Genomic DNA, 25,723 nt, shown 5'->3' with positions numbered 1-25,723 from the left:
ATGCTTTATCACAACAATATAAAATTAACTAATGTCGGGTATAAGAAAATCTTCTATCTTCTCAAGTTTTCTGTAACACTCTTCTTTTGTAGAAAGACTTGGGGGCTAGGGAAATGATCCAGCCAGGACAGTGCTTTCAACAAGTCTTACTTTACGTGCTGCAATGACAAAAAGAACGTAAGGAAGGAAAGGTTTGTTGTCGTTCACAGTTTCAGGATATGGTTCATCATGGTGGGCAAATCGTGGCAGTAAGGACTGCTGAACTGACATTGAATCTCTGGTCTTCACATACATACAAGTGAACATGCATGAACACAAGCATAAGCACATGTATAACACACACACAATCTAATTCTTAAAGGGTCTTTGTTAAGGTTTGATCCTGAAATCTCTTTTATATGCTCATGGTTTGAAGGCTTGTTTTTCATATGGTTGTTATTCTGAAGGTCTATGGGCTCTATGGTGGTGTAGTCTATGTGGATGAAGTACAACCCTAGGGTAGACCTTTCAGTATTATGTCCAGTCCCTGGTTCCTCACTTGCTTCTTGTTCTGCTGTGATGGGAAGAGCCTCTGCCACATGGTCTCACCACCAGGCACCAAGATACTTCACCATGCCATGCCTTTCCTGCCATGATAGACTCAAACCATGATGAAGCCAATATGAGTCCTTCAGACTCTTAGTTGTTTCTGTGGGGTACAGTGATCAGAGTAATGCAATAGTAACTAATACACTCTTGGAAATGGGAATGGTAGGATTGCAATTTCTTGTAACCTTTCTCTGAGTTAAAAGCACCCATCTCTCCAAACCTCCAGGAAGATAATGGTCAGGTAGGGATGATGGTCAGATAGGAAAGCTACAGGGAAGAAGGCCCGCTTCTCCATTACCTCTCTCTTGAGAACCACGGAAAGTGAGTGCTGCTCTCCTGAAAGGACTGTCCTTCAGACACTGCGCTCACTTACCTACAGGAGATAGCCGTGGCCATGGCAGAGCTTGCACAGGGCCAAGGCTGTTCTCAGTGATATAACTCACGAAAAGCTGGGACCCAGTCTTGGATCTCAGATTTCCTAGAGGACAATGCACCAGGGAGGCCTGTAACTATTTAAATGGTAAGGATTTAATGTAGAAGGGGTTGGGTAGCTATTTCCTTTCTACTGAAAAATTCTTTCTGCAGAGAGGAGGGGGAGAGAAAGAGGGGGACTTTTAAAATTCAGGCATTCCACGAAACTTTATTAGAAGGCTCAGGAAGACCATGAAACTCAGGAGTCTCAGAAAGGTATACAATTCACAAGATTTCTCCCCAAGGTTATAAAAGTAGCAATTTCTGGGGAGAAGGTATGGGAACACAGCTTTTCTGCATCGTTGTCTATGCTTTGGTGTGATGTGGGATTCCCCTCTGTATGCTGTGATTACCATTGATGAATAAAGAATCTGCACTGGCTTGTAATAGGACAGAGTAGAGCTAAGCAGGAAAAACTAAACTGAATGCTGAGAGAACGAAGGCAGAGTTGAGAGACGCCATGGAGCTGCCAGAGGAGAAAGACACAAGCTGCCAGCTGGAACCTTGCTGGTAGGCCATGAGAGTCGTGGTAAATATAAAATAATGGAAATGGGTTAATTCTAGATGTAAGAGCTAGCTAATAATATCCTTAAGCTATTGCATTAAGCTATTAAAGCTATTAATATTGCACAAATTATTAAGCAGTATTGCAATTAATACAGATTTCTGTGTGATTATTGAGTCTAGGAAGCCAGGAATGAAAGAGCAGTCTCCTACAACATTGGTGGGCTTTACTGTGACTGGTAAGTTACTCATGTTCTTAATAAGAAACCCCTCACTTAATTTTCCTTAAATAACTCCTGCCAATTCATTGGTTCCCTAAGCTAGACCTATGTGGGATCACTTGTTTTGGTCTGCTGTAGACTGACATGGAATTCTTGTCTGATATGTTATTGGCACCCTATCTAGGGTGAACAGATGTTTTCTCCTGTGTGACCAGGAAAAGCAACACATGTGGCTTAGATCTAAAGGTGTTGGTGGGATGAAGAAAAGGAAGGTGGGGTTCTGTGAAGGAGCAAACACGGAGGAGTTGATCCTGAGATGAGAAGACACGAAGGCCTGTGGGCGGTCAGTTCTAGCCCACCAGGACGACAGGTTTTGAGTATGGATGCAGCTCTCTCGGTCACTGCTGCTGGCTGGAATCTTTCCACTCCAAGTGCTGCTGGAGTATATGGAAGCAATCACCTAAGCTTAGTAGCAACTAAAAAAGCTGGAGACAGAAGCACCTCTCTTCTACCCACTGACCCTCAACCCAAGTATCTCCTTGGCAGAACCTCAGAGAAGGAAGAAAGGTCCAGAATGCATGTGCCCAGTCCAGTCAGAGTTCAGAGCAGGATTCAGAAGTAAAATGGAAACCTAGATTGCTGAATCTAGCCTTGCTAAGATGGTGGGTGCCTGGTTTGTACTGACCCACGGGCCTTTGGAGTCTTTCTTTTCCAACATTAATGATTGATTGATTTATCTCCTATCCAACTTTATCCCAACCTTTCCTTCACTCTGTAAAGAAGATTCTCAAGTGTACCATATAAGCCTTTCCCTCCTCAGTACTGTCTTTTTTGCCATCCCCTCTGTATTCATTGGTTCTCTGTTGTTGCAATCAAACACCATGACCAAAGCAACTTACGTCAGTTTATTTTTATTTATGGTTCCAGGAGGATAAGGGTTCATCACAGTGGGTAGGCGTGGAAGCAGGCAGTGATGGCAGCCAGAGCAAGAAGCTGAGAGCTCATATCCTCTACCACAAACATAGAGCAGAGAGAGAAAGCTACAAGTCGGTGAGGGTTTTAATCTCAACGTCTGTTCTCAATGATGTATTTCTTCCAGCAAGACCATGCCTCCTAAACCTCCAAAAAAGTGCCATGCCACCAGCTGGGGGCCAAGTGTTTTAAATGCCTAAGAATATGTGGACATTTCTCATTCAAACCACCACATTCCACTCTATGGACAGAATTTTCTGTCCTACCTGGTCCCACAACCATTCAGTATCAAATAAACACACAGAGACATATTAATTATAAACTGACCTATTGCTCAGGTTTATTGCTAAATAGCTCTTACAGTTTAAATTAACCTATAATTCTTAACTATCTTTAGCCGTGTGGTTTGGTACCTTTTCTCAGTAAGGCATTCTCATCTTGCTTCCTCTGTATCTGGTTTGCAACTGCATCTCTGCCTTTCTTCTTCCCAGAATTCTCCTAATCTGGTCCCTCCACCTATATTTCCTACATGGTTACTGGTCAATCCATGTTTAAGTAAATCAATAAGAGTGACAAATCTTTGCAGCGTACAAAAACATTATCCCACAGGACACTCCCTGGTGTCCATCGTCACATTGGCCATATCACAATTCACAATGCTCTTGGTACAACTTCAAAAATCCCCATAGTCTTTCACAGTCACAAGACTATTTAAAAGTCCAAAGTCTCTTCTGACTCTCAAGGTAATATATTAATTGTAAGCCCCCCACAAAATCAAAAATTAAATGATATACTTCCAACATATAAAAGCATAGAATAAACATTACCATTTCAAAAGGAAGGAATGGAAGTATAATGAAGAAATCACACACAAAAGTAAGATGGAAACCCAGCAGAGTAAGGTTCAAATCCTGTAACTCAGTGTTAGATGACAAGAGGCTTATTGGCTTCACCCCTGCAGCAATGTGCCCGCTACACATTTCTCTCTCTTGGCCTAGTTTCACTTCCTGTATGCAGTTCTCCTTGGCAAATAACCCCCCGAGCTGGCATCTCCAGCATCTTGGGGTCTCCACTGCAACCTAGGCTTCATTTCCACACCTTAATGTCGTGAGCTCTCAGAGCCTTCATGCAACGACTACCCTGACACACATTGCTTGACCCCAAGTGTCTCTCAAACTGTGGACAAAGAATCCACAACCTCTTTACTCTTGCATCATTCATGACTCCGAAACCAGCACCACACAGATAACCTGCCAAATTTGTGGATAATGCTGCCAAGTCTGGTTGTCACCTTGGGATGGACTCTGCCCCCCTTCAAACGACCTTAGTAGCAGCTTTTGTTTGCGGTTGCTTTCTAGGAGTGAAAGCTCTTTAGGTTTTTGCCGAAGGTAGCAGATGCTAACTTACCTAAGCTGTTCTACTACATATATATTCATATGTGATATATATGTGCAAGTAATACACATACTGTAACACCATCTTGTATAAAATATATGCAATTTTACTAACTTAAAAATAATTTTAGAAAAAAATGTGTGTTTTTTTTTTAAAAAAAGATAGCAAAACTGTACTCAATGCTACAGTGTTATTACAAAAATGAAATGTGGTAACAGGTAGAGTCTTAGAGTTCTCAGGACACTGTTGAAGTCTAATAAAAATTTTTTTTTAAAGCCCCTCAGGTTATCCTCCCCTTAGAAAAGGAGTCACACTATAATTCATTTTTTTAGTTAGCCTAAGTGTCTAGAACACTGTTTTATAACTAATAATTGCTTAAAAATATTTAGACACATACATTTGAAGAATGAAGGGGTTGACAGCAAGGTCAAGATGGGGCCAGGATAGGAGACCTGGACCTGTTGGGGAAGTGGGATGCGGAGGGTGAGAAAAGGAAGGTAGGGAGTGTAGAAGGAGCTGCCAGGGTCAAGGCCTTGCAGAAAAGCTCCAGGACCCCCTTGCACCTTCCTTTCCTCAGCCCTTCTTAACCTCCACTGGACACACACTGAGTGCCACCAAGGTCTTGGGACACCAATACCTTCGGATTGGCGATAAGGAAGACAGTATCAACTTTAGTGATGGTGATGTTAACAGTATTTCCACACACTTTGCCCATGCTGCTACAAGTTGGCAATAGTGCCCGGCAGTAAGAGAAACACCCGATGGGAAGAAATAGGCTTAACGGGGTCTGTATGAAAGTTTCTGGTTTATGCAAAGGGACATATACCAATCAAGCAAACCCCACTTACAACCGAATAAACTTAAAATCTGCCTAGTGCACATATCAACAAACTCTTTTCTCCTTTCTCTGCTCACCTCTAATCAATAGAGTGGGAGGATCTCTAATACTCCCCCCCCCCACACACACACACCGCTTTTTGAGAAAAAAAAAAGCTATGGATTTGGGGCTGGAGAAATGGTTTACTCAAATGAGCTTGGTGCTCTTGCAGAGGACTGGAGTTTGGTTTCCACGCCTGATGCCCTTGTCTGTCTTCTACTGGCACATGCACACAGCGGTGCTCAAGCGCGTGTATACACACACACACACACACACACACACACACACACACCCCACAGATTTAATCCAAACCCTAAATATCAATGAAGAAAGTAATATTCAAAAACAACTGAGTGCTGCAAACATGTCTGCTCTGTGGAATGGGCTCCCTGGGAACCCAGGAGTGGGCTCCCATGTCAAGCATTTTGTCATGGGGCAGAACCCTTGGTTACCTCAAAGACAAGTTGTTAGGCTCGCAAGAAGCAGATAAGGATAACAACAGACTGCTGCTAGGGGCACTGCTCCGTGGGTCTCGCAAAGATTGTGAATTGAGTTACAAAGAGGGAAGATATTTGAGTTGACTAATACACTATTATTTGATTTCTTGCCTGTTGGACTATTTCTTTGTCTTGGGATTTTTTTTTTTTTTTTTTTTTAGACTGGGCTTCTCTGTGTAATAGCCCTGGTAGTCCGGGAGCTCACTTTGTAGACCAGGCTGGCCTTGAACTCACAGAGATCCACTTGCCTCTGCTTCCCGAGTACTGGGATTAAAGGGTGTTCCAGGATGCCCAGCTTTGTCTTGGGAGGATTTTAATAAAGCCAAAGAGGGTGTGCAATGACTGAGTTTAGCAGAAATAGTTGTAAGAGGTCAGAGCTGACCTTCAGCCTGAGACTCAGGGAAGTCTAAAGATCAGCACCTTCTATACAGCCAAACTTCTCTTTGAATCCAGGGGTGAGTTTGATACTTGAGGACCCTATGGTTTGAGATAGGCATTCAATAAATATCTGTCTAAGTAATTGATTCAGGCTAGAAGGCTGAGATGCACACCTATAATCCTAGCATTTGGAAATCTGAGGTAGGAGGATTCTGAATTCTGGATTACAATGAGACTCCACCACACATAAACAATACAAAGACATGAATTCAGGAAATTCACAGGCAGTCTACACAGCATCACTATCCACACAACAAAGACTGGTTTTTCTCTGGCAAAACTCAATTTTATTTACCCCTTTCTTCCTTTATCCTGGAAATTTTATTCGTATATAATAATTGCAATGACTTTTTTTATGGCATATTCTTACATGCATACTTTGATCATAGCCACCGCTTATCTACTCCCTCCAAACCCATAGTCCGTCTACTGCCTCCACGTCACCTTTGACCATGGTTTGTCCCCAATTCCTGTAATTAGCAACACCTTTATGATAATATGCGTTTTATCTTTAAAAGAAAGGAACTGCAGTCGATGCTAAAGAAAGTATTGCCGATTCACTGGTAGTGTTTGGTTTCCTGCTCTGTTGCAACTTAAGCAAAAACAACAGCTGGGAAGGCCGGGCAACTTCCTGGGCACCGCATTCACAGAAACGCAACTATTCATTTACCGACCCACCAACTACAGACAACAAGCCAGCTCTTCAGCTAGGACAGCCTCGCCGGACACAGAGGGCGGCGGTCGCATTTCTGCGAGCAGCGAGTGCCAACGGTTTTACAGCAACCGGAGGATGAGTGCTGGCAAACACATCAACCTGCGCATGCGCGCTCCACACTACCGGCTGCGCCCGCCCTTCTCGTCTTGATTGGCACTGTCTTAGAAAACTCAGGCGCAACACTGCGCCTGCGGAAAAGGTGGAGGAGGCGGGCGGGGCGTGGTTATGGGCGGGGCCGGAGGCCGGGACGGAGCCGCGCGAGCGCAGTGGCTCAGCGGGCAGGAAGCGGAGCGCGCGGGGGCGGGGCGGGCGCGCGGGGGCGGGGCTCGGGCCGCCGCGCATTGTGCCCCGGCTGGCCGGCGCGGCAGGCCCGGACCCGTGCGGTTCCCTGGCATGGTGAGCAAGGGGCTGCTGCGCCTGGTCTCTTCAGTCAACCGCAGGAGGATGAAGCTGCTGCTGGCCATCGCGCTGCTCGCCTACGCCGCCTGTGAGTGCACGCGCGGTGGGCGGGAGCCCATTCATTCCCGCGCGGCGGCGGGGAGCCGGCTCTGCGGCCGAGTGGCGGGCTGTGCAGGGCCGGTAGCCGGGTCCTCCGCTTCCACGAGGCTGAACTTGTACAGTGGAGCCGCTGCTGCTTTGCTTGCAGCCCGCCTCCGCGTAGGCCCGGTGTCCGACCTAGTGGCCGGTTGAGGGGCCTTTGCCCCGGACGCGGTGGTCATGTTCCCTGAACCGTAGATATACGCGGGCTCGACCGACCTCGTTGCTCCCCGGCAGCTCGTACTGGCCACCGTGTCCATGGCGTCTGGGGAACCGGCTCGGTCCGGGCTAACGATCCTGGAGAGTGCCGCTCGGGGACACCCTTGGAGATGGTGCTGATTAAGAAGGATAAAAATACTGTAGCCATTGGCAGGATCCCTTCTCTGTTTGCTCCGCAGGAAAATTACTCAGCATTTAACTCTGGGGGGAGTCGAGTGTTGCCATCCCTCGTGGATGTCCTGTGTTGCCATGCTCCGTGTTCAGCCCCTCCGCCCCCCATTCCGTGCCAGGTACTCCTCCGGCGGCGTGGCGGGACTAGGGCCAAGCCTGGGAAGGAGGCACACCGTAGAGGACCGGGCGGGGCGTCTGTCATTTGAGTCCTCACAGTCTGGCTATCTGGAAAGGGGGTAAAGTCACTGCGCTGGCAGGTGAGGGACCTCCTCCTTCGCTTCTCAGAGGAGGCAAAGTCCTATTTTATTTTATTTTGTTGTTGTTGAAGTGTGCGGTGGGGATATAATAGCTGCTATTAATACTTTACCGAGTACCAAAATTGGGCTAAAAATAGCTCTCAGAGTGAGTGTCTTCTAAATCTTGGCCACCCTGGCAGACATATTCAGAAAAAAAAAAAAAGCCCTGCTAACCTGCTAAGTGATTTGAGTTTCCAGACTCTATTCCCAGGTAAGTAGACACTTGGGAAAGTGAGTTTAGCTGATGGCTTGAAGGTGCAAGTAGGCTGCAGCCTGCCTGCTACTGCTCAGCTGATCCAGGAGGAGGAGCCAGGACGCTCTGGAAAGGCTTCTGGTTGCTAGGAGAAGTTTTAGGTCTGGATTGGTTTCTGCAGGGAAGAACTAGCCTCAAGTGTGAGGATCTGTGTCGAGAAGAACTCATATTCGAGAGAAATACCCCTTGCAGCTGAGTAATTATTACTGTGATAATAGCAATGCCTGAGTTAGCTGCGTGCTTAACTGTGTGTAGGTATGACTCATCAACTGCCACGCTTGGTTATTTCACGTACCTTAAGATGTGGGTAATACGATTATTATTACCGTTTTATGGGTGAGAAAATTAAGAGCATGAGAGATGAGCACCTTTAGTCGTCTGAGTCAAACTTCATTTTCGTCCCTAAAAGGCCTTGATCTGGAACTAGAACTCAGTCCTTGGACAGCAGTTTCGGTGTTGATTTTCTTACAGAGGGCTTCTAAGGTAGGCATCAGTGTTTAGAATTAATAAGTAGAGAATTTTTAGAGACATAGCAAGAGCTTTTACCAGCCGTTCATTTCTCTGGCACATCTCACTAAGTCTTGAACTTTGGAAGTTGTTGAACGTGGCAGCCAGGCACAGCATGATGTGCCCCAGCATCAGGCTTTTGCTTTGGGGGTACAGAACCTGGACCCAGTAGTTCAGCACAGGGTTCTCACACTTGAGTGCATCAGAGTCACCCAGCGGGGTTTTAAAACACTTTGTTTTATATTTGACAGGTCTGGGATGTGCCTGGAATTTTTCCTTTTTCTAATATCTTCTAAAATGCTTTTGATGTGGTTTTAGAGAATCTTTGTTTGTTTGTTTGGTTTGGTTTGACCCTGAGTCCAGGGTGGCCTTAGATTCTCAGCAACGCAGAAGTCCTTCCGAGGGAGATCCTGCCTGGAAAACCATTTGCCAGGAGAGGGAAGGGCATGGATCCAGTACTCCTGCAAATAAGGTTAAGTTCGCAAACTGATGTGACAGGAGAATGCTCGGTGTTTATGGCAGGGACGCCCAAGGGAGAGCAGTCAAGAACAGTTGGTTTCCATGAGAAGCCAGGATGTGAGCTGAGAATGAAGGATACCTAGGAGCTAACAGGAGGGGGTGCTTTCCAGAAAAAGCAGCATTTGCAGAGGTCCTGTGGCGCGGAAGAGCAAACAGTAGTCTGGTAATACACGGGGAAGAACAGTGTTCTGGGAGTGTGGCATGGCAGCACAGTGAGGAAGCTACGCAGATAGGCAAGGTCTAGGCTAGAGCTGGTGGCCAGCGAGGTCTTGGACCAGCTCAGAGAATGGGCGCCGAGTTTCCCTATGAGGATTTAAAGGCTAGGTCGGAGACCGCATTAATAATGAGTGGTACTGGTAAATCAGAGTTGCTTTGCCAGGAATGTTACAGGGCTTCTGATTGGTCCTTTCAGAGGACGCTGGGAATGTATTCCCTGGCAGCACCTGTGATTTCTGCTTAACCTGATTACCTTTTATTTGTTCTTTGGCAGTTTCACACGTATAAACAATCATATACACCCCGTCTCTCCTAGATACCCCAACCCTGTTAGCAATGCACTAAGTCCAGTCAGTGCTGCCTGCTAGAATGTTGACCCATCCTTGTTGACTTGATCTTGTGTAGGTAACCGTGGTAGCAATGAGTTCATGGGTACGGTGGTTGTGTCGCGAAAGAGTAGCATTTCACAACACTCCTTCCCATCTTCTAGGCCTTCGGTTTGCTCTTTCCTCCTGTTTTCTAAGATGCTCTCTGAGTGTTGGCGGAAGAGTTATATCAATGCCTTGTTTAGGATAGACACTGATGTCAGTGCTTTGACCAGGTCTCTTCTTTAGCAGAACAGAACAACAGTATTTTGTTGCACCCTGGGGCCTACGACCTTCTGAGCCCCTGGGCTTTTAACCAGCTTTATAGCCTTCGGTCTGAATTGCCTGTGGGTCTGGCTTCAGACCAATTCATAGCAGTTGGTTGCTCTCTCTATCACTTTTGTGACATCATTGCCACACAGGGAACATCTTCACTGGAACGCTGGTATTATTAGCGTGAGGGTTACTGCAAGGATGTCATCAGTGACCTTTCACCCCCAGTGGCCTGTGTAACACCTTTTGTCGCAATAAAAGCTAGTCAGCAGGGAGCACGTTTTCATATTGGTTTCAGTTTTATTCACTACGTCCTGCAGCCAAAGTGTGTTGTCTTCAGCAGTGAAGATTTATCATCTAGTTCTGGAAAGCCTGTGATTCCTAATCTCACTCCTCATTAATAATCCTGCCCCCTGTTACAATAGAACATCACTACCACCTATGTGTAGCAATACACAAATACTCCCAATTATGGCGCCTTCGCTTTCAGTCTGCTTCCGAGAAATATTCTTTCTTCCCCAGCCTTTGTGCCTGCTGTGGCCGACCTGCTGTCCTCGCTGTCCTGTACCTTCCTGTCAGGGCAGTGGGTGGGTGTTACCTAGACTGACTCAGTGGTGCACTTCCTTTTCTTGCAAATATATATTTTTATCTGCACGAAGTTCCCTTGCCTTTGCCTCAGCCGCTGTGGTACTTGAGACTAGACATTGAGAGAGCCCTAGGGAATGAGTTGAAATTCACTACAACCTTTCACATAGCTGGCAGAGGTTCAAAATGCTTACCAATTGTGCTTTTGGTTTTCAACCTGGATAGAATGGAAGAGGACCTGATGAGTCTTTGCAAGGTGTGTGGTCAGATAACCTCTGCACGGTGTATTATTCAACAGCTTCCTCTGCCACCAGTCCCCAGCACTTACCACCAGGCTCCCCACTGCTGGCTCACGATTACGATCATTTTGGCCTTATTCTCCTTCTGAATCTTATGCTTCTTGACTTTTCAGATGGAACCGCAACTTGTGACTTCTTTCTTTGGAAAGTGATCAGGTGTTTGCTTTCTTTTCCCCTTCACCATGCTCTTGCTGACCCCATCCCGATGTCCACACGGTGTATTTGAGATCATTTGGTGTTTGCATGCACGACTAAAATGCTGCTGGATAGGAGTCATGCCCTGTGTTTTCGTTCTTGGTTGTCTCCCCTGCCCCTTTTAAATGTGTTTTCTTTTTCTGTATTGTGACTGATCCAATGTGATTTTTCTTTTCTTTTTTTCCCAGTTGTCTTCCAGTGCTTGTAACTGTTATAACATTCTTGTGTTGGCACCTTCCAGAGATGTGGCTGGGGATGGGCTGCCAGCCTCAAAATCTGCATGGCTCTGCCTACCATCGGGCACGTTGACATTTTATCCACGGTGCCTTTTCTACATTCATATTTAGGAATTGAATGAAGGTAGAATTCCAGAATAGCACCTTTTCAGGATTTGGAAGCATTTTCTATTCCTTCCCAACTTGTAGTATTGTTTGAGAAGCGTGAAGCCAGTTCTACTGTTTCTGGAGAATGTCAGGCTCTGCCCTGTGCACCTAGTTGCTACTGTGTCCAGTCTACTGTCCCTTCTTTGGTGGCACTTACTGTCTGGTGACCTTGAATAATGGTTGTGTTCACAGCCTGCCCAGGACAGAACAGGCATGCCGATTCTCACCTTTGGGCTAGTGTTCTGTTATGAAAGCAAGCTAAGTTGTTGCTGTGGGTTTCTCTTCCTCTGGCTTGGCAATTAACCTTGGTTAAGGTGATGGAGCTATTTGATTCCTCTCCATCTTGATTTTGAGACTCGTCTCTCAGCAAACCGATAGGGCTAGACTGGCTGGGCAACAAGCCCACGGATCCTCCTGTCTCTCTCTGTCTCTCTCTCCCTAGTGTTGGGCTTATACAGACCTGCACTGCTGTGCAAGATAGTTTTCATTGGTGCTGGGGTTTCAAACTCAGCCTTCATGCTTGTATGACAAGCACTTTGCCCACTGAGCCATTTCCTCAGTCTGTTTTTATTTTTTTAAATATAGAATCCATCAAAGATGTATGTATTGTATTTCATTTGGGTGCCATAGTTCATAAATTTCTCGTTTGAAGAGCCTTATTCACACACTTGCATGTACATACACATACATGTTTTTCATGATATTTACCTTTTTGGAAATGTAAAGCCTACATCAGTTGTCTTCACAACATTCCCATTTTGGGAATGCTAATTGCTTCATTGTTATTAAATTTGGGTATACATTCTATTACAGACTTGGGATATAATTCAGTGGCATTGTGGTTGTCTAGCATCAAAACCAAGTTTCCTAATTAATGCTTGCTAACTGATATCATCACATCAGGAGACAAGTAATGTTGAGTTGGTTCTTCTGTTGGTGATACCAAACCTGATGGACTGGAAGGGCGAGCTGTCGCATTGCTTCTCTTACAAGTGCATGTCCCAAGCATAATTCTAGAGTAATTCTTCAGGCTGCTTGTATCTGGTTCTCCTGCCGGGTGCAGTATTTCTCTGTGTGGGGGGGGATTATAGGTGGCGATTTTTCTAATTCAGTTAATCCATCTGCTCTTACTGTTATCTGAAAAGAGCTCAGTTATCCATTCAGTTAATCCATCTGCTCTTACTGTTATCTGAAAAGAGCTCTCCATCCTTCCCTGTTTTCTCATTCTCTGTATTAGTTTCTGGTGGGTACTGCTGTTGCCCGAATGCGTGGGCTTTAGAAAAAGAGAAATGTCTTCTGACATCAGAGTTGTCGAGCCTGAGCTTCCTCCTCGAGCTCTCGGAGCTCCAGGTGTCCTGGCTTGTGTCTGCATCACTCCAGTCTCTGCCTCTGGGATCACATGGCTTCCTCATCTTCCAGCTGTAGAATCTTCATGGTGTTTTTTAGGAGGACGTTTATCGCTGGTTTTACGACACACTTGGATAATCCGAAATGATCGTTTTGTCTTGAGATGCTTGATTACATCAGCAGTAAGTTTATGCAAGTTCTAGCAGTCAGAACAAGATACATTTTGTGAGCCCCTTCTTTCAGTCATCTTTATTATGGTCTCTTTCAAAGAGCACTGTGTACTCATGCATTGTCTTTGAACACTTGTGGCTTCTCCATGCTCTGGGCTCATCTTGTTCTTCCTGTGTTCTGAGTCTGGGATGAACCATCTGCCCAAGGATCCCTACTCCTCACAGTGGAGCCGCAGCCCTGTGCTTCACTGATGGGCATCGTTGTCCTCAGTCTATCTGGGAAATGGAGTCATTTTTTTTCTGCGAGTTTTTGGTGATACTTCCAATATAAATTTCAGCGTGGCTGACTCCCTCCCTCTCACCTCCCTCCCTCCCTCCTACCTCCCTCCCTCCCTCCCACCTCCCTCCCTCCCCTTGTTCACACTTATATTTCCTTTTGCCCACAGTGAAAGTCTTGTGGCCAACATCAGCGGGTTACTCATTTGTTCTGTCTATAGGTAAAACACTAATGATGTTTCAGTGATAAATTCTTGGCTAAACTGTGTTGCTAAAGCTGTTCAAATTTGCTAGCAACAACCAGATTTCAGATTTTTTAATTTGGGTCCTTTTCCAGGCTAGCAATATGCACTACAATTCTCAAGTGTTGTTGGGCAGTGGCAAAGCAAAGCAGAGCCCTGTGGCACCCACACTCTGGATCCTGAGGGGAAGCTGCTCATGCTCACAGTAGATAAGGCTCTGTGCTGCTCAGCCAGCATGAGCAGGCGTTTTTGGTTTGTGATGAGTGTTTACTGTGTGTCAGCCATGCACATGGTATAGAAAAGGACTACCAGAATTCTATTTCTGCTGCCTCACCGTGTAGTTCCCGTCACTAGCTTGCTTTTCCCTCCTCTGTTGGATTTTGCAAATATAGGCACACTTGTGTGTCTGCATGCATGCCATCTTGTTGAGATGTGTGAGGGTCTGTGGAGGCCACCCCCTTTTCTTGCGGTGTAGTGATTCTCTGAGCAGTATCCTAGAGGGAGGGGCCGTGCTTTCCAGATACTCCTGCATAGACTCCTGGACAGGCTTCCACCAGCTTCATGACAAGTGTCCCCCATAAAGAATGTATTTGCAAATGTTTATTTTTTACACATGTGAGAAAAGGGAAGTTGGGGTTCTCTTTTGTGGGTTCTTAGATTCATCGACAGAAGTACTTAAAAGCAGACATGCAAAGAAACTCGAGGACTAGGCTGGGCAGCTGTGGCACATGCCTTTAATCTTAGCAGAGGCAGAGGCGGTGGATCTCTGAGTTTGAGGCCAGGCTGGCTACAAGAGCTAGTTCCAGGACAGGCTCAAAAGCTACAGAAAAACCCTTTCTCGATTAATAAAACAAGAAGAAGAAAAGAAAAACTTGTTGGAAGAGGCCACTTGTTGGTTCCCAGGCACTTAGACCTGAAATAATAATACAGAAACTGTATTAATTAAATCATTGCTTGGCCAATTAACTCTAACTTCTTATTGGCTAACTCTTACATATTAATTTAACACATCTCCATTAATCGGTGTATTGCCTGTCTCCGGCATTGGCCCCATGACATCTCTCTGACTCTGCCCTTCTTTCTCCCAGCATTCAGTTCAGTCTTCCCTGCCTACCTAAGTTCTGCCCTATCAACAGGCCAAGGCAGTTTCTTTATTCATTAATCAATAAAAGCAATACATACAGAAAGGACCTCCCACACCAGAAACTCGAGGACCATGTTATCAGAGAGAGGAAAACAACAGGGCAGGCGTGCTGTAAATCCCGATGGCTGCTGGGAAGAAGGGCTAGAGAAGAGGACTGGTGCAGCAGAGGGCTGTGGAAAGAGAGTCACAGCTTATGAGTTAAAGTGCAGAAAGCAGTGATGCAGCTTGGGAGAGTGAGGGGCAGGGGCAGGGTTTTCAGCAGCAGTGAGAATGCCTAGACTGTCCCTGCTGCAAGCTTAGGGTTCTGGCCAGTATCCAAAAATCAGAGAGGGGGAAAGAGCTGCACTTGAGGTAGAACTCTGACAGGCTAGCTGTGAGTCTGAGCAAGCACCTATGTGGAGGGAAGCGCTCTGGGATGTATGTGTGCATATATCTCATTCAAGGGTTAGTTATCGCTGTCAGCTTTCATGAATAAACAGGTGGGGGGTCCTCTGGCCAGGTGATCAACGGGCTCTTGAATTAACTCTTGAGAGTTATTTCAACCTTGAGAAAACAAGCAACCGTTGTCTTTGTAATGTATAATTTGGGGGCAGTTTGGAAGGCAATGTCTTTACCAAGAGCCGGAGATAGGGCTCAGACTTCCTTCTGTTGGCCTGCAGAAATGCTGTGCCAATACTGGGCTAGTCACCTACGGTGGTTTGAATGAGAATGGCCTCCATAGGCTCATATATTTGAATGCTTGGTCTCTAAGATGGTGGAACTGTTTGGGGAAGGATTAGAAGTTGTGGCTGTTTTGGAGGAGGTGTTTTGCTGGGGGTAGACTTTGAGGTGTCAAAAGCTCAAGATTGCTCCCTGTGCCTCCAACTTGGGGATCAGGTGTAAGCTCTTAGCAGCTTCAGTGCCCTGTCTGTCTGTCTGTCTGCTTCTGCCGTGCTCTCCACCGTGATGATCATGGAGTCACCCTTCCAAACTGTTAAGCTTCCGATTACATTATTCCTTTTATGAGTTGCCTTGGCCATGGTGTCTCTTCGCAGCAGTAGATTTGTAACTAATCACAACCTAACACTGTCCCTACAGTTTTCGTCTTCTAAGACTGTACTTCCCTATTTCTCTTTTTGAGTGGCTGAACACCCTTCAGATGTTTGAAACTACTGGTATGTCTTTTTTTTCTGTTGAGTTTTTAGTATACTGTCCTCTCATTTACTGGGAGTCTGTATTGGGGTGTTAGCCGTCCTATACATTGCAAATGACAGTGTTTCAAACCTGGGTCGATAGAGTACAATGTTAAATTAGTTTTTGCCCTGGGTTCTTGTTACAGTTGTCCTAAACCTTTGTAATATTCTGAGTGATGGGAATGTCTTCTGCCCCTTCTTAAAATACTCAAGTTTATGCCAGGGAGCTGGGTTAGCCTGGGCCCCAGGCTGGTCACAAAGAAGATTGCCACCAAACTGGAAGTGTCAGCCCCACTCCCTGGACCTGGGGGTGCTGGCCACAGACCTTGGTACAGTGAGATTGGATTGGTGAAGCTATTGGAAAGGCATGGCCGCTATCCTAATTCTGACCTTGGCATATGCTGGCACTTCATTTGACTGTTTCCGGTTATATCATCTCTAAGCTGACCAACTAGCAATTCCAAGCAGTGTGTCCTGTAGATACAGTGCTGTATCTACTCCAGCACTAAGTGGTCAGTGGGGGTGGGGGTCACAGGAACTCCAGCTGCGCAGTTGGTCTCTCAGGTGAAAACAGCTCCATGCTATAAAGCCCTTTGCCTGGGAGGTCTTGGTGGCAGAGTGAGTGTATTTGTTGGGAACCCAGACTGGCATTTGGAGAGTTGGTGAGTGGGTTCCCGGTGTGGGAAAAGTACACACGTTCTATATCAGAAGCAAGACTTAGGATCTCTGTTGTCAACAGTTTCCTGTTTCTCGTGCCATTCCTTACAACTTGGTCAAGATAGAGTGGCAAGTACCTCGAGAAAAAGCCATCCGAATCTGAAGGAACAAGGGCAGCATTCAGCTGATAAACAACTGAAGAAGGGCTCTAAAAAAGAAAGCTCATGCTAGCTCAGAATTGAGTATAATAAAAGGTTATTTATTTAGAGTAGACTCACAGATCACAGTCCTCTGCTCGGATGGGGAATGGCAACCAAATCCAGCAGCCAGGAAAGGCCAGATAAGTGCTTTACATCAGCATATATAATATAAGAGGCCACGCCCAAGGGGGCGGGTAACTTAAAGTCTGCTGTCCTACAGCAGACAACGTTTGGGTATTGGAGTTGAAGGTGGAGGGGAGCATGAGCCAGAGTGGCCGGAGGCAGGGTACAGGGAGATTGAGTTCTGAAGCCAGAAAAGGCAGAACATGAATGAAGATCAGTGGGCTTGGGCAGAACCTCACGTTGGCCTCTCTGCCCCGAATGTTGCCTCTGTGCCTCTTGTGGGTGCAACCTGTTGGTGGTAGACATGTTGGCAGGTTTTAGCCCTGGCATGTGCTCTCCATGCCAGTGCTGTGGACTGACCATGGCCTAGAATTCAAATGTTGAGAAAATGGAGCCCTGATTGGGTCATGGTGTTGGAAATCTCATGAATATTAATGCCCCAGAGGGCTGGTCTGTAAGTCTACCAAGTAATACTTGTTAAGAATGTGTCATCTACAAACCTGTGAGCCCTCATAAGACAAAAGCCTGTTTGTCCTCACAGTTGTTAGCACAGTTAGGTTGTTTGTAAGTCTTGGAGTCTGGAACTTGGTCACAGCTGCCTGAGGTGACTCACACAAGTCCAGGAATGTTTATTGTGAAGTCTCGGTGGCTCTTGTGGTAAGCGTCTAGTTGCTGAGACGAGTCACAGTTCTGTGTGTGCCCTGCGCCCATATCCACACCACCTTTGCTTTTTAAAAATGTCTTTCCGTTCCGCAAATGTGACAGTTTTAAGAACACCGCAGAGAACAGACAAGCGTCAAGGCAAGGAACAGTCACTTAGGGCTGTGTCTTTTCGAATAGAGTGGTTTCATCTGTCCTTCTTCAGGAAATTGTAACTTGGGACAAGCCTTGCTCTTTCCCTTAGAAAATGAAGCATCTATGCTCTCTGCTTTCCAGGGATATAAATACTTAAAACGTACTGTGCAGAAAGGCCAGTGTGTGTAGAGCACATGGAAGCAGACTGCTGGGGCGGAGTTTCCTTGCAGGCGAGAAGGGCAGTGGAGGCTCCCTTCAGAGTGCCTTTCAGATCTTTTGACCACTTTTTTGTTGCTTGGATCTTTTTTTTTTCTTCCTTCCTGGTTTAGCTATTTTGAGTTTCTATAACCAAAATAAATAAGTAAAGTAGAACAACAAGAGAAAACATTTGGCCTTCTTCAAACAGCCTGCTTTTCAGAGGGAGTCTGAATGTGCTAGGGAAGAAAAACCATGCTGTCAGGGTGCTGAGACCTCGCAGTGTTATTCTGAGTATCTTTGAGCATTTTTATAGCATTTTCAGAAATGCAAACAGAACCACCACTTCTCGCTGATGTAAATACTCTACGTGCCTGGATTTCATTTATGTTTTTATTTAAAGAAGTGAGCAGGCAGCTGGTTTATGTCAGCAGCAGCAGCAGATGGGAGTTGTGGGGGCGGCTCAGCTCTAATCAAGAGAAAGAATTCAATACCTGGGCTGCCCATGGGAGCTAGTGGTAGGCAGGTCTTCTGGGATGGCCGTGAACTCTGAGGGGTCCTTTGAAGGAGACTGCCGAGGTGGGATCTTTGGTTTTTTTTCCTCTTAGTTCCTTTACTTCTAATTCCCCCCTCCCTTTACTCCAGTGCACCTTAATTACTTACAGGTGGCGTACCTAGGTTCTGGATGTGGTGCAGGAGACCCACCACCATCACCACACACACAGTGAGGCATTCAGTGCCCTCTTCAGGCCCCCACTTACCTGTGTTCTCTACCCCATCCCCACCCACTAGTACAGCTGCAGCAGTGGGTACTGGAGCTGGAGTGGTGGCCTCCTGGGTCACCTCCTGGGTCACCTGGCTGTCCTACAGTGAGGAGTTGAGCTGTGGTCTGTTTTATAGATGGGGAAACTACAACAGTTACATATTTTGCCCTGGTTTAATCTTGTAGTGAGTCTGTGCTGTGTCATACAAGGACCAAAAAAAAAAATCCTATGACATTTGCTAGTTTTTAGGTTTATTCTTTGTTTAAACATTATGATAAAATACACATAATATAAAATTTACCACTTTAGCGTCCCCCCCCCGTGTGTGTGCATCTGAGTATGCTAATATGTACTGTATCACGTTTCTCTCCCAGCCTGTGTTTTAAACATTTCTAAGTATGTGGTTCAGGAATGCCAAGTATATTCATATATTTTATAGCCTGTCCCCAGGATATTTTAATCATCCCCAGCCTTTCCTCCAGCTCCTGGGTTATTAATGATTATTGTGCTTCCTATTATATGAATATGACCACAGTGAAAACTTCTTCATATATTCATACATTGTGTGTACACGTGTATGTGCCTCTGTGTGTGAGCAGGCACATGTGTATATGTGAATGTATGTATGTGCATAAATGTATGTGTGCATGTGTGTGTCTATGTGTATGAGTGCTTAGTATTTTTACTTAGGCTCATCCACATTGTAGCATGTATTAGAATTTCCTTCTTAAGTCTAAGTGATGTTCCACTGTGTCTATCACCCTCTGTTGTTCATCTGATCATAGGCACTCGGGTTGCCTCCACCTTCATACTGTTGAAAATGATGCTGCCTGGGTATAATAATAGCTCAAGGTCTGCTTCCAATCCTTTTTATTAATTCTTTGAGGATTTCATACATGTATGCAATATATTTGATCATATCCACTTCCCACTCCTTCCTCTAATTTGTTTTTAAAACAGATTTATTGATTTTGGTGGTTGTATACACGATCTGGCACAAGTGTGGTGGTTAGAGGATAACTCTCTGGAATCTGTCCTCATTCTACCTTGTTTTAATGACCTCTCTTGTAGTTTCTATTGCTGCGCAGTATACTTCAGGCTAGCCGGCCCTTGAGCTTTCTGGTCAGGTTTTCTGTACAAGTGCTGGGATCATAGCTCTATGCCACCCCATCTGGCTTTTTAAAGTGGATTCCGGGAGCTTTCATGGCAAGCAGTTTTACCTCCTGAGCCATCTCTCTGGTCCCTGTTCTTTGGTCTCTGTACGCAGAGCAGGTCGGTCATATGGTAATTGTGCTTTAAGTTCTTACTCCACAGCAGCCACATTGTGTTCTTCCCACCACTGAGCTGGAGACCCAGCCCACAGCTCATTCTTTTGTCGTAGCAGCCTTTCTCGTGGTCCCGGGGTAGGTGTGTAAGCTTTTCGTGAGACAAGGCTGGAAAGAAATGCTTTGCGCGGTTTCTGATAGGATGCCAATAAGATGTGTGTGAGAGGGATATATATATATATATATATATATATATATATATATATATGGGCTCCTATTAGAGATCAAACCAACCATGGGCTAAATATATTAAAAAATGATACTCAATAAGCTATTCTGGTTAGTCCCTGTACAAAAGCATAAGTATAATATTACATAGTATTTGTATTGTAGGAAGTAATGTAGAGGTGATTTAAAGTGTGTGTTAGGTTATATACAAATACAAAATGAGGGGAGCGTGTGCATTCGTGATTATTCTTGCCGGAGAGGAGTCCTGGAACCTTGGCAGCATGGATACCAGGGGTTAACTGGGTTTGGCTGGATTGAATTGGGAGGCCTTTTCCTTTCCACCTGCCCTTTTCTTACTGGTGGGAGATCCTGCAGCCTCCTGTCTTCCTTCATTGGACATTTGATGTGGCTGAAGAGGAGAGGGCTGCACACTGTGACGGTCCTAGGTGGTCAGTTGTCATTTTGTCTAGACCAATTCCCTGAGCTTAGGTGATGGAATGGCACGTTCTTCTAACCAAACAGTTGTGATCTCTTTCTGTGTATTGTGTCTGCCGGGCCCCCAGTCATTCTGAGCATGGTGGTATTGAGTCTGCTCTTTGAAGAGATTATTAAATCTACTGTGTATGCCTGCCCTGCTATACACACACCTGCTGTGTTTTTCCATGACTGGCTCCTCCTGAGACATCCACCCCCATTCCTGCCTTCTTTGCCCTGCCCTACACTTGCAGTCCCCTCTACTCAGTCCCCCACCTGCAGCTGCCCTCTCCCACTATTTCACATCTCTCCCCTCCTCTCTCTGTGCCTTTCTCTTGGTCTCATCCCTTCACTGCCAGAGTCCTATTCCGCACACCCTTTACTCCGCCTGCCATACCCTGCCCCATGACTTAATGATGGCTGGGACATGTTGTTAGCCTGACCCCCAGGAACAGCTGTGTCACGTAGGCTCTGCCCACACTGATGGCTCCCCCTGTGGAAAATGAGCCCTGAGTGCTTCCTCAGATAGGGTACAGCCCAATGAGGGTCATATTTGTGGACGCAGGGACAGGTGCGAATTGTGCTCCTGGGTGTTTGGTTTAGACCCCTTCCCCACATGCTGGCCCTCTTTGGCCCCACGAACTCTAATGAAAAGACTGACTTAACCATTCAAAAATTTAAAGCTCTAGTCTATAAATTTTCAGGAAAATGTGGAAATAGAAAAGTGAGTGCTCAGTGTGGGAATGATGGAACAGGCAGTACAAAGAGGGTAAAGGTCATGATGCTCATGACTGTGTGTAGAGAAATGTCTTTCCATCCAGAAATTGCACAGTTCTGCGTCTAGGCAGGTCTCTGTATTGGTCCTTGGGAAAGCCTTTGTAATTCTTTCATGTAGATGTCTACTTTTTTGTTTTATAGTTTATTTCCAGCAAATGTCTTCACAATCCCCCTAAAGATCCAATAGCAATTCTGATAAATCTTCAACAGCAAGCAGGGACATTGGCCCAAAGACTTATGTCATCCAAAGAAAGAAATTCTCCTTTTCCTTCCGTGGTCATCCGTGGTCATCCTTGGTATATGTACATCCCCCTTGTTATTCTTAAATGATGTCGTTCATGTTGTTGTGAGTGTTCTGGATCTGGTTGGATGGCAGCAGCCTTGAGATCAGGAAGGGACGGATGAATTTATTTTTCCTCATGTCTAGTGTCGCTCCTCCATCCTTAACTTTCTTTGCACCTGTGATTCTAAGCTTGACTCTTGAGGTTGTTCTCAAGCCCTGTCTGCGGCGGGATGTAGATGCAGGTGGGAAAAGGTTTGCAACAGTGCACTGGTGTCTGTTTTCTACACCAGCAACCCGACAAACAGGCTGGCGTGGCTTGCTCTGCTCGGGGTCCCTAGGTACTGCTTCCGCTGCTGTCTCTATAGTTTGCACCCTTGAATGATGAGGCTCCGTGGCACCTGAGCTTTGTGGGTACCAGAGCAATGGGGAGAGTGGTGCTTTAACAACTTTGCCTGGTCTGATGCTGGGATACTGGGGAGAGGTTTTTTGTTTTGTTTTGTTTTGTTTTTTTTGCCTTTCTTGCTGTCTCTTTAACAACTCCATTTTCATAAGAAAATCTAAAGAGATAATACAGGGGAAGTATATTTCTATTCTTACTACATTATCCTTAGGGCCATCCTACATCTGTTTAACAAGCAAAAGCCAGAGAAGCGGTGTGGTTGCATTTCCTAAAGCACCCAGGTCTCTGTTGGTGGCTGAGGTGCCTTGGAGAGGGTAACACTCCTTATCACTTCATGCTTGTTTCTTTGATAGTTGTGAAGTCAGCTATCCGTTGTTTGTTTTAGAATGAGTCTCTCCCTGTAGCCCAGAAGTTTGCTATATAGCCTGGCTGGCCACAAACTCATGGTCCTCCTGCCTCAGCCTCCTAAGTGCTGTGATTATATGCATGACTCACCATGCCTGGCTCGTCAAAGAAGTTTTGCTCTTTGGAGGTGAAAAGTTGTTTTAAAAGTTGTGTTTTCTTTCTGTTTCTTCCTACTACCTTCACCAAGTTCGATGTTGTTCTGCAAACTCTGACTTGTAAAGATTGTGTTTGACTTGTAAAGATGTTTGTGTTAGGAGGAGTTCCAGAGAGGACTTTGAGTGTGACACAAGATCCGCCCATGTCTTGCTGCACATGGCAGCAGTGACTCTGTGGCAGAGATTTGCAGACAGTGAATTCCAACTCTGGGAATTAGCCACAACATGTGCTGTGAATGCCCATTCCCAGCAAGCTCTTCTGTCGGCCTGCTCCTGGGGAGTGCCAGGCTCTTAGGGCAATTTGCAGCTGGAAGAAAGGTTCTGGCCTTATGAAAACCTTACGTGACCTTCTGGGATTTAGTTTTAGTTTACAATGTCAATATTCGAATAACCCAGGACACTTGGAGCATCTCTTCCCCTTCTGGCTAACCCAGTTGCCCTCCCCAAAGGTGTCTGAGTCATCCAAATAGATTTGTTTGCATCCTGAGTCTCTAAACAACATTGAGACACATTTAATGTGCTGGTGACTTTAGGCTATCAGTTTTTCTGTATTTGCCATCTTTATATATGGAGGAAAGCTTTCTCTGCAGAGCATATCCCATTCATCTGATGGTTGCACAGAACTCAAAGCCTTTGCATAAGGAGCTTCAGCATGAGAGTTCTGCTCCTGCCAACTGGTTCTTACAGCACCCAGGACTAGTAATAGAACCCTAGCTCAAAGTCTGCTCAGGGCTCCTAGATCAGCTGTTTTAAAGTTCTCCTTGCCATCCCTGCTAGGTAGAGTTCTCTAGAGGAACAGCCCATAGAACACACACACACACACACACACACACACACACACACACACACACACACACCGTAGAATGCACTTACACATGTGTGCACGTACACATTTATTAGTAAAAGTCAAAAGATATCTGCAATCTGAAGAGAGACCAGAGTATGCACATTTATTAGAATGTAGTATATCAGCTTGATCAATACTCTGAAATAGTACAACAGTTGCATTATACCAGAGAAGGCCAAGAGTCTGGTATTTGCTTAGTGTGACAGACTGGCGCCTCAGCAGCCCCTGTCTATGCCAAAGACCTGGAGGATTCCTAGAGAGCCACTGGTCCTCAGCCCACATTCAAAGGTAGGAAATGTTGGTTCTAATATCTGAGAAAAAATCAGCAGTAGCCACAAAGTAAATTAATTTGGTAGCAAGAGGCAAGGCCAACTGATCAAAAGGCAGGTGATAACCCCTCTCCCCATGGCTTATTTATCTAGGCTGCTACCTGAAGGTGTTGCCTGCATTTGAGATGGGCCTTTCGCCATCAGCCAAGAGCAATCAAGACAGTTCTTCAGTTGACACTCTGCTCAGATGATCCACACTTGTGGGAAATTGCCATTTAAAAGCAGTCATCACACCGAGTTCATTCTTTGCTGTTATAATGTACATTGTGTATGTGCGGGTAGTTAGGACAGGGACTGTCCTTCCTGTGCAGGTGAGGGCTCTGCAGTGGAACAGAAGGACCCAAAAAGAGCATCTGAGGGGTGGGGCCAGTTAGGCAGGATCTGGGAAGACCAGAGGCAGGGGAAGAAAGGACTGATGGCCCCTTGGGAAGAGAGTATTTGGTGTTGTGCAGTACCCTGGAGATGAGACCAGAGAAGTGGTGGCCGAGCCTCATTGCAGCCTGCTCAGGAATATGAGACAAGGGCATTCTGGGTACACCTGTGTGGTGAGAATGTCCCGCATAGCCTGGGGCATTTGAATACTTGGTTTCCAGTTGGAAATTCTGTTTGAGGAACTTAGGTGATGTAACCTCGTTAGGAGATGTACGCCACTGGAAAGTCTTGTGCCATTTGTAGTTTGCTTTCTCTGCTTGGTGCTTATCGTAAAGGACACGAGCTCTCAGTGTAGCATGAAAACATGCTTACCTTTTCCCTGCTGTGCTGGAACTCCTACCCTTCTGGAACTTTAGTCCCAAACAATCCCTTATTCTGTAAGTTCCCTTGGTCATGGTCCTGGACTGCAGTGATCATGCAGGACGTCGCTGTGCTCAGTGTGTGTGTGTGTGTGGGGGGGACTTTCACCAACCGGCTGCCTAGAATCCTGCACGGTAGCACTGGGGGATGGTGCAGAGCGAGCCGCCTCGGCATCTTCCTTCTTTCCATCCGAGAGACCCACTCGTGTGGAGATGCAGATTGTTTGAGGATGGGCTGCGCGGGTGTGATGGAAGAAATCAGAAGGTACTCTGGGTTGGGGGCTGCTTGCTACAGTGATAGTTAAACTACAGCACAGATTTTGGAGGGACATTCAAACCATAGCAGGAGAGCAGTAGGACTTGATATAAGTAAGGTATCAGCAGGCGCTGTCCAGGGATTGAGACCTGCAGGGCAAGGTCAGGACCACAGGGAGCTCTGACATATCTTGCTGTGCTCCTGGCTTCCAGTCACCATTGTCGTGGGGAGTGATGGGTGATCTCTTAGCACATACACATAAGACCTGGTCTGTGAGGGTAGAGAAGCTGCAGTGAGAGCGTGGGCAGCTCCCTCTGCAGTGGGAAGTGGAAAAGGGAAGCTGCCTTGCATCTGCATATCTCCTCCCCTTTGGAATTTGAAGGATGAAAGACAGCATCTTCTCATTTGAACCTTTTGGCTAATTAGACCAAAAGTCAATTCTTGCTATTATTACAAGGATGATGGATGTCCTTGTCTGCTGGCGGGGGGGTAGGAATTACGCCACCTAAGAGCCTATAGTATTTTGCCTTGTTGGGGTTTTGAAGGTTTTCAAGGCCTATCTTTCCCAGAAGCAGCTGATGTTTCATTGGGGGAAGTGCGCAGTTAGGTTGTCAGCAGCCTGTTTCACTGCATGGTCAGGATCTCCTCAGAACTGCATCCTGGCATCCTGTGCACTCCTGTGTTGTGTCTCAAGGCCATCTGCCCCTGTGAATTGGTTGCTTCTGTTGAGGGAAATGCTACAGGCGGGCTGGTTGGAACGCAGCTCATGCCTTCTTCTGTTTGAGGGCTGGGACTGATGTCTGTGAGTTAAAGGGGGTGCCAAACCCAGCCCTGCTCTGATTCAGGTTGTTTGACCATTTAACTACCATTACATTGTATCGTGGCCTTTGTGGATGGGGAACTCAAAAGGGAGGTAAACCTTTCATGTTTTC

The 25,723-nt window shown here is 46.0% G+C and overlaps 1 protein-coding gene across 3 annotated transcripts in view; it reads left to right on the top strand.

Moving 5' to 3' along the window:
• Positions 1-7,007: 7,007 nt before the first annotated feature.
• The window catches only part of Uxs1 (UDP-glucuronate decarboxylase 1), a 76,185-nt gene continuing 57,469 nt past the window's right edge, over positions 7,008-25,723 (top strand). For 2 of the 3 annotated variants that reach the window (XM_048430182.3, XM_048430181.3), the window contains exon 1: positions 7,008-7,165. In XM_048430182.3, the coding sequence (XP_048286139.2) occupies positions 7,072-7,165 (94 nt within the window). In that variant the 5' untranslated portion in view covers positions 7,008-7,071. Of the gene's footprint in view, positions 7,166-7,705; positions 7,725-25,723 lie in introns of those variants that run through there. The other variant, XM_048430183.3, reaches the window with a different exon arrangement.

The sequence above is a fragment of the Myodes glareolus genome, chromosome 18 (genome assembly GCF_982192425.1).
Source record: "Myodes glareolus chromosome 18, mMyoGla1.1, whole genome shotgun sequence".
NCBI lineage: Eukaryota > Metazoa > Chordata > Mammalia > Rodentia > Cricetidae > Myodes > Myodes glareolus.
Note: the sequence above shows the minus strand (reverse complement) of the source record. Positions and strands in the feature narration are given on the sequence as shown.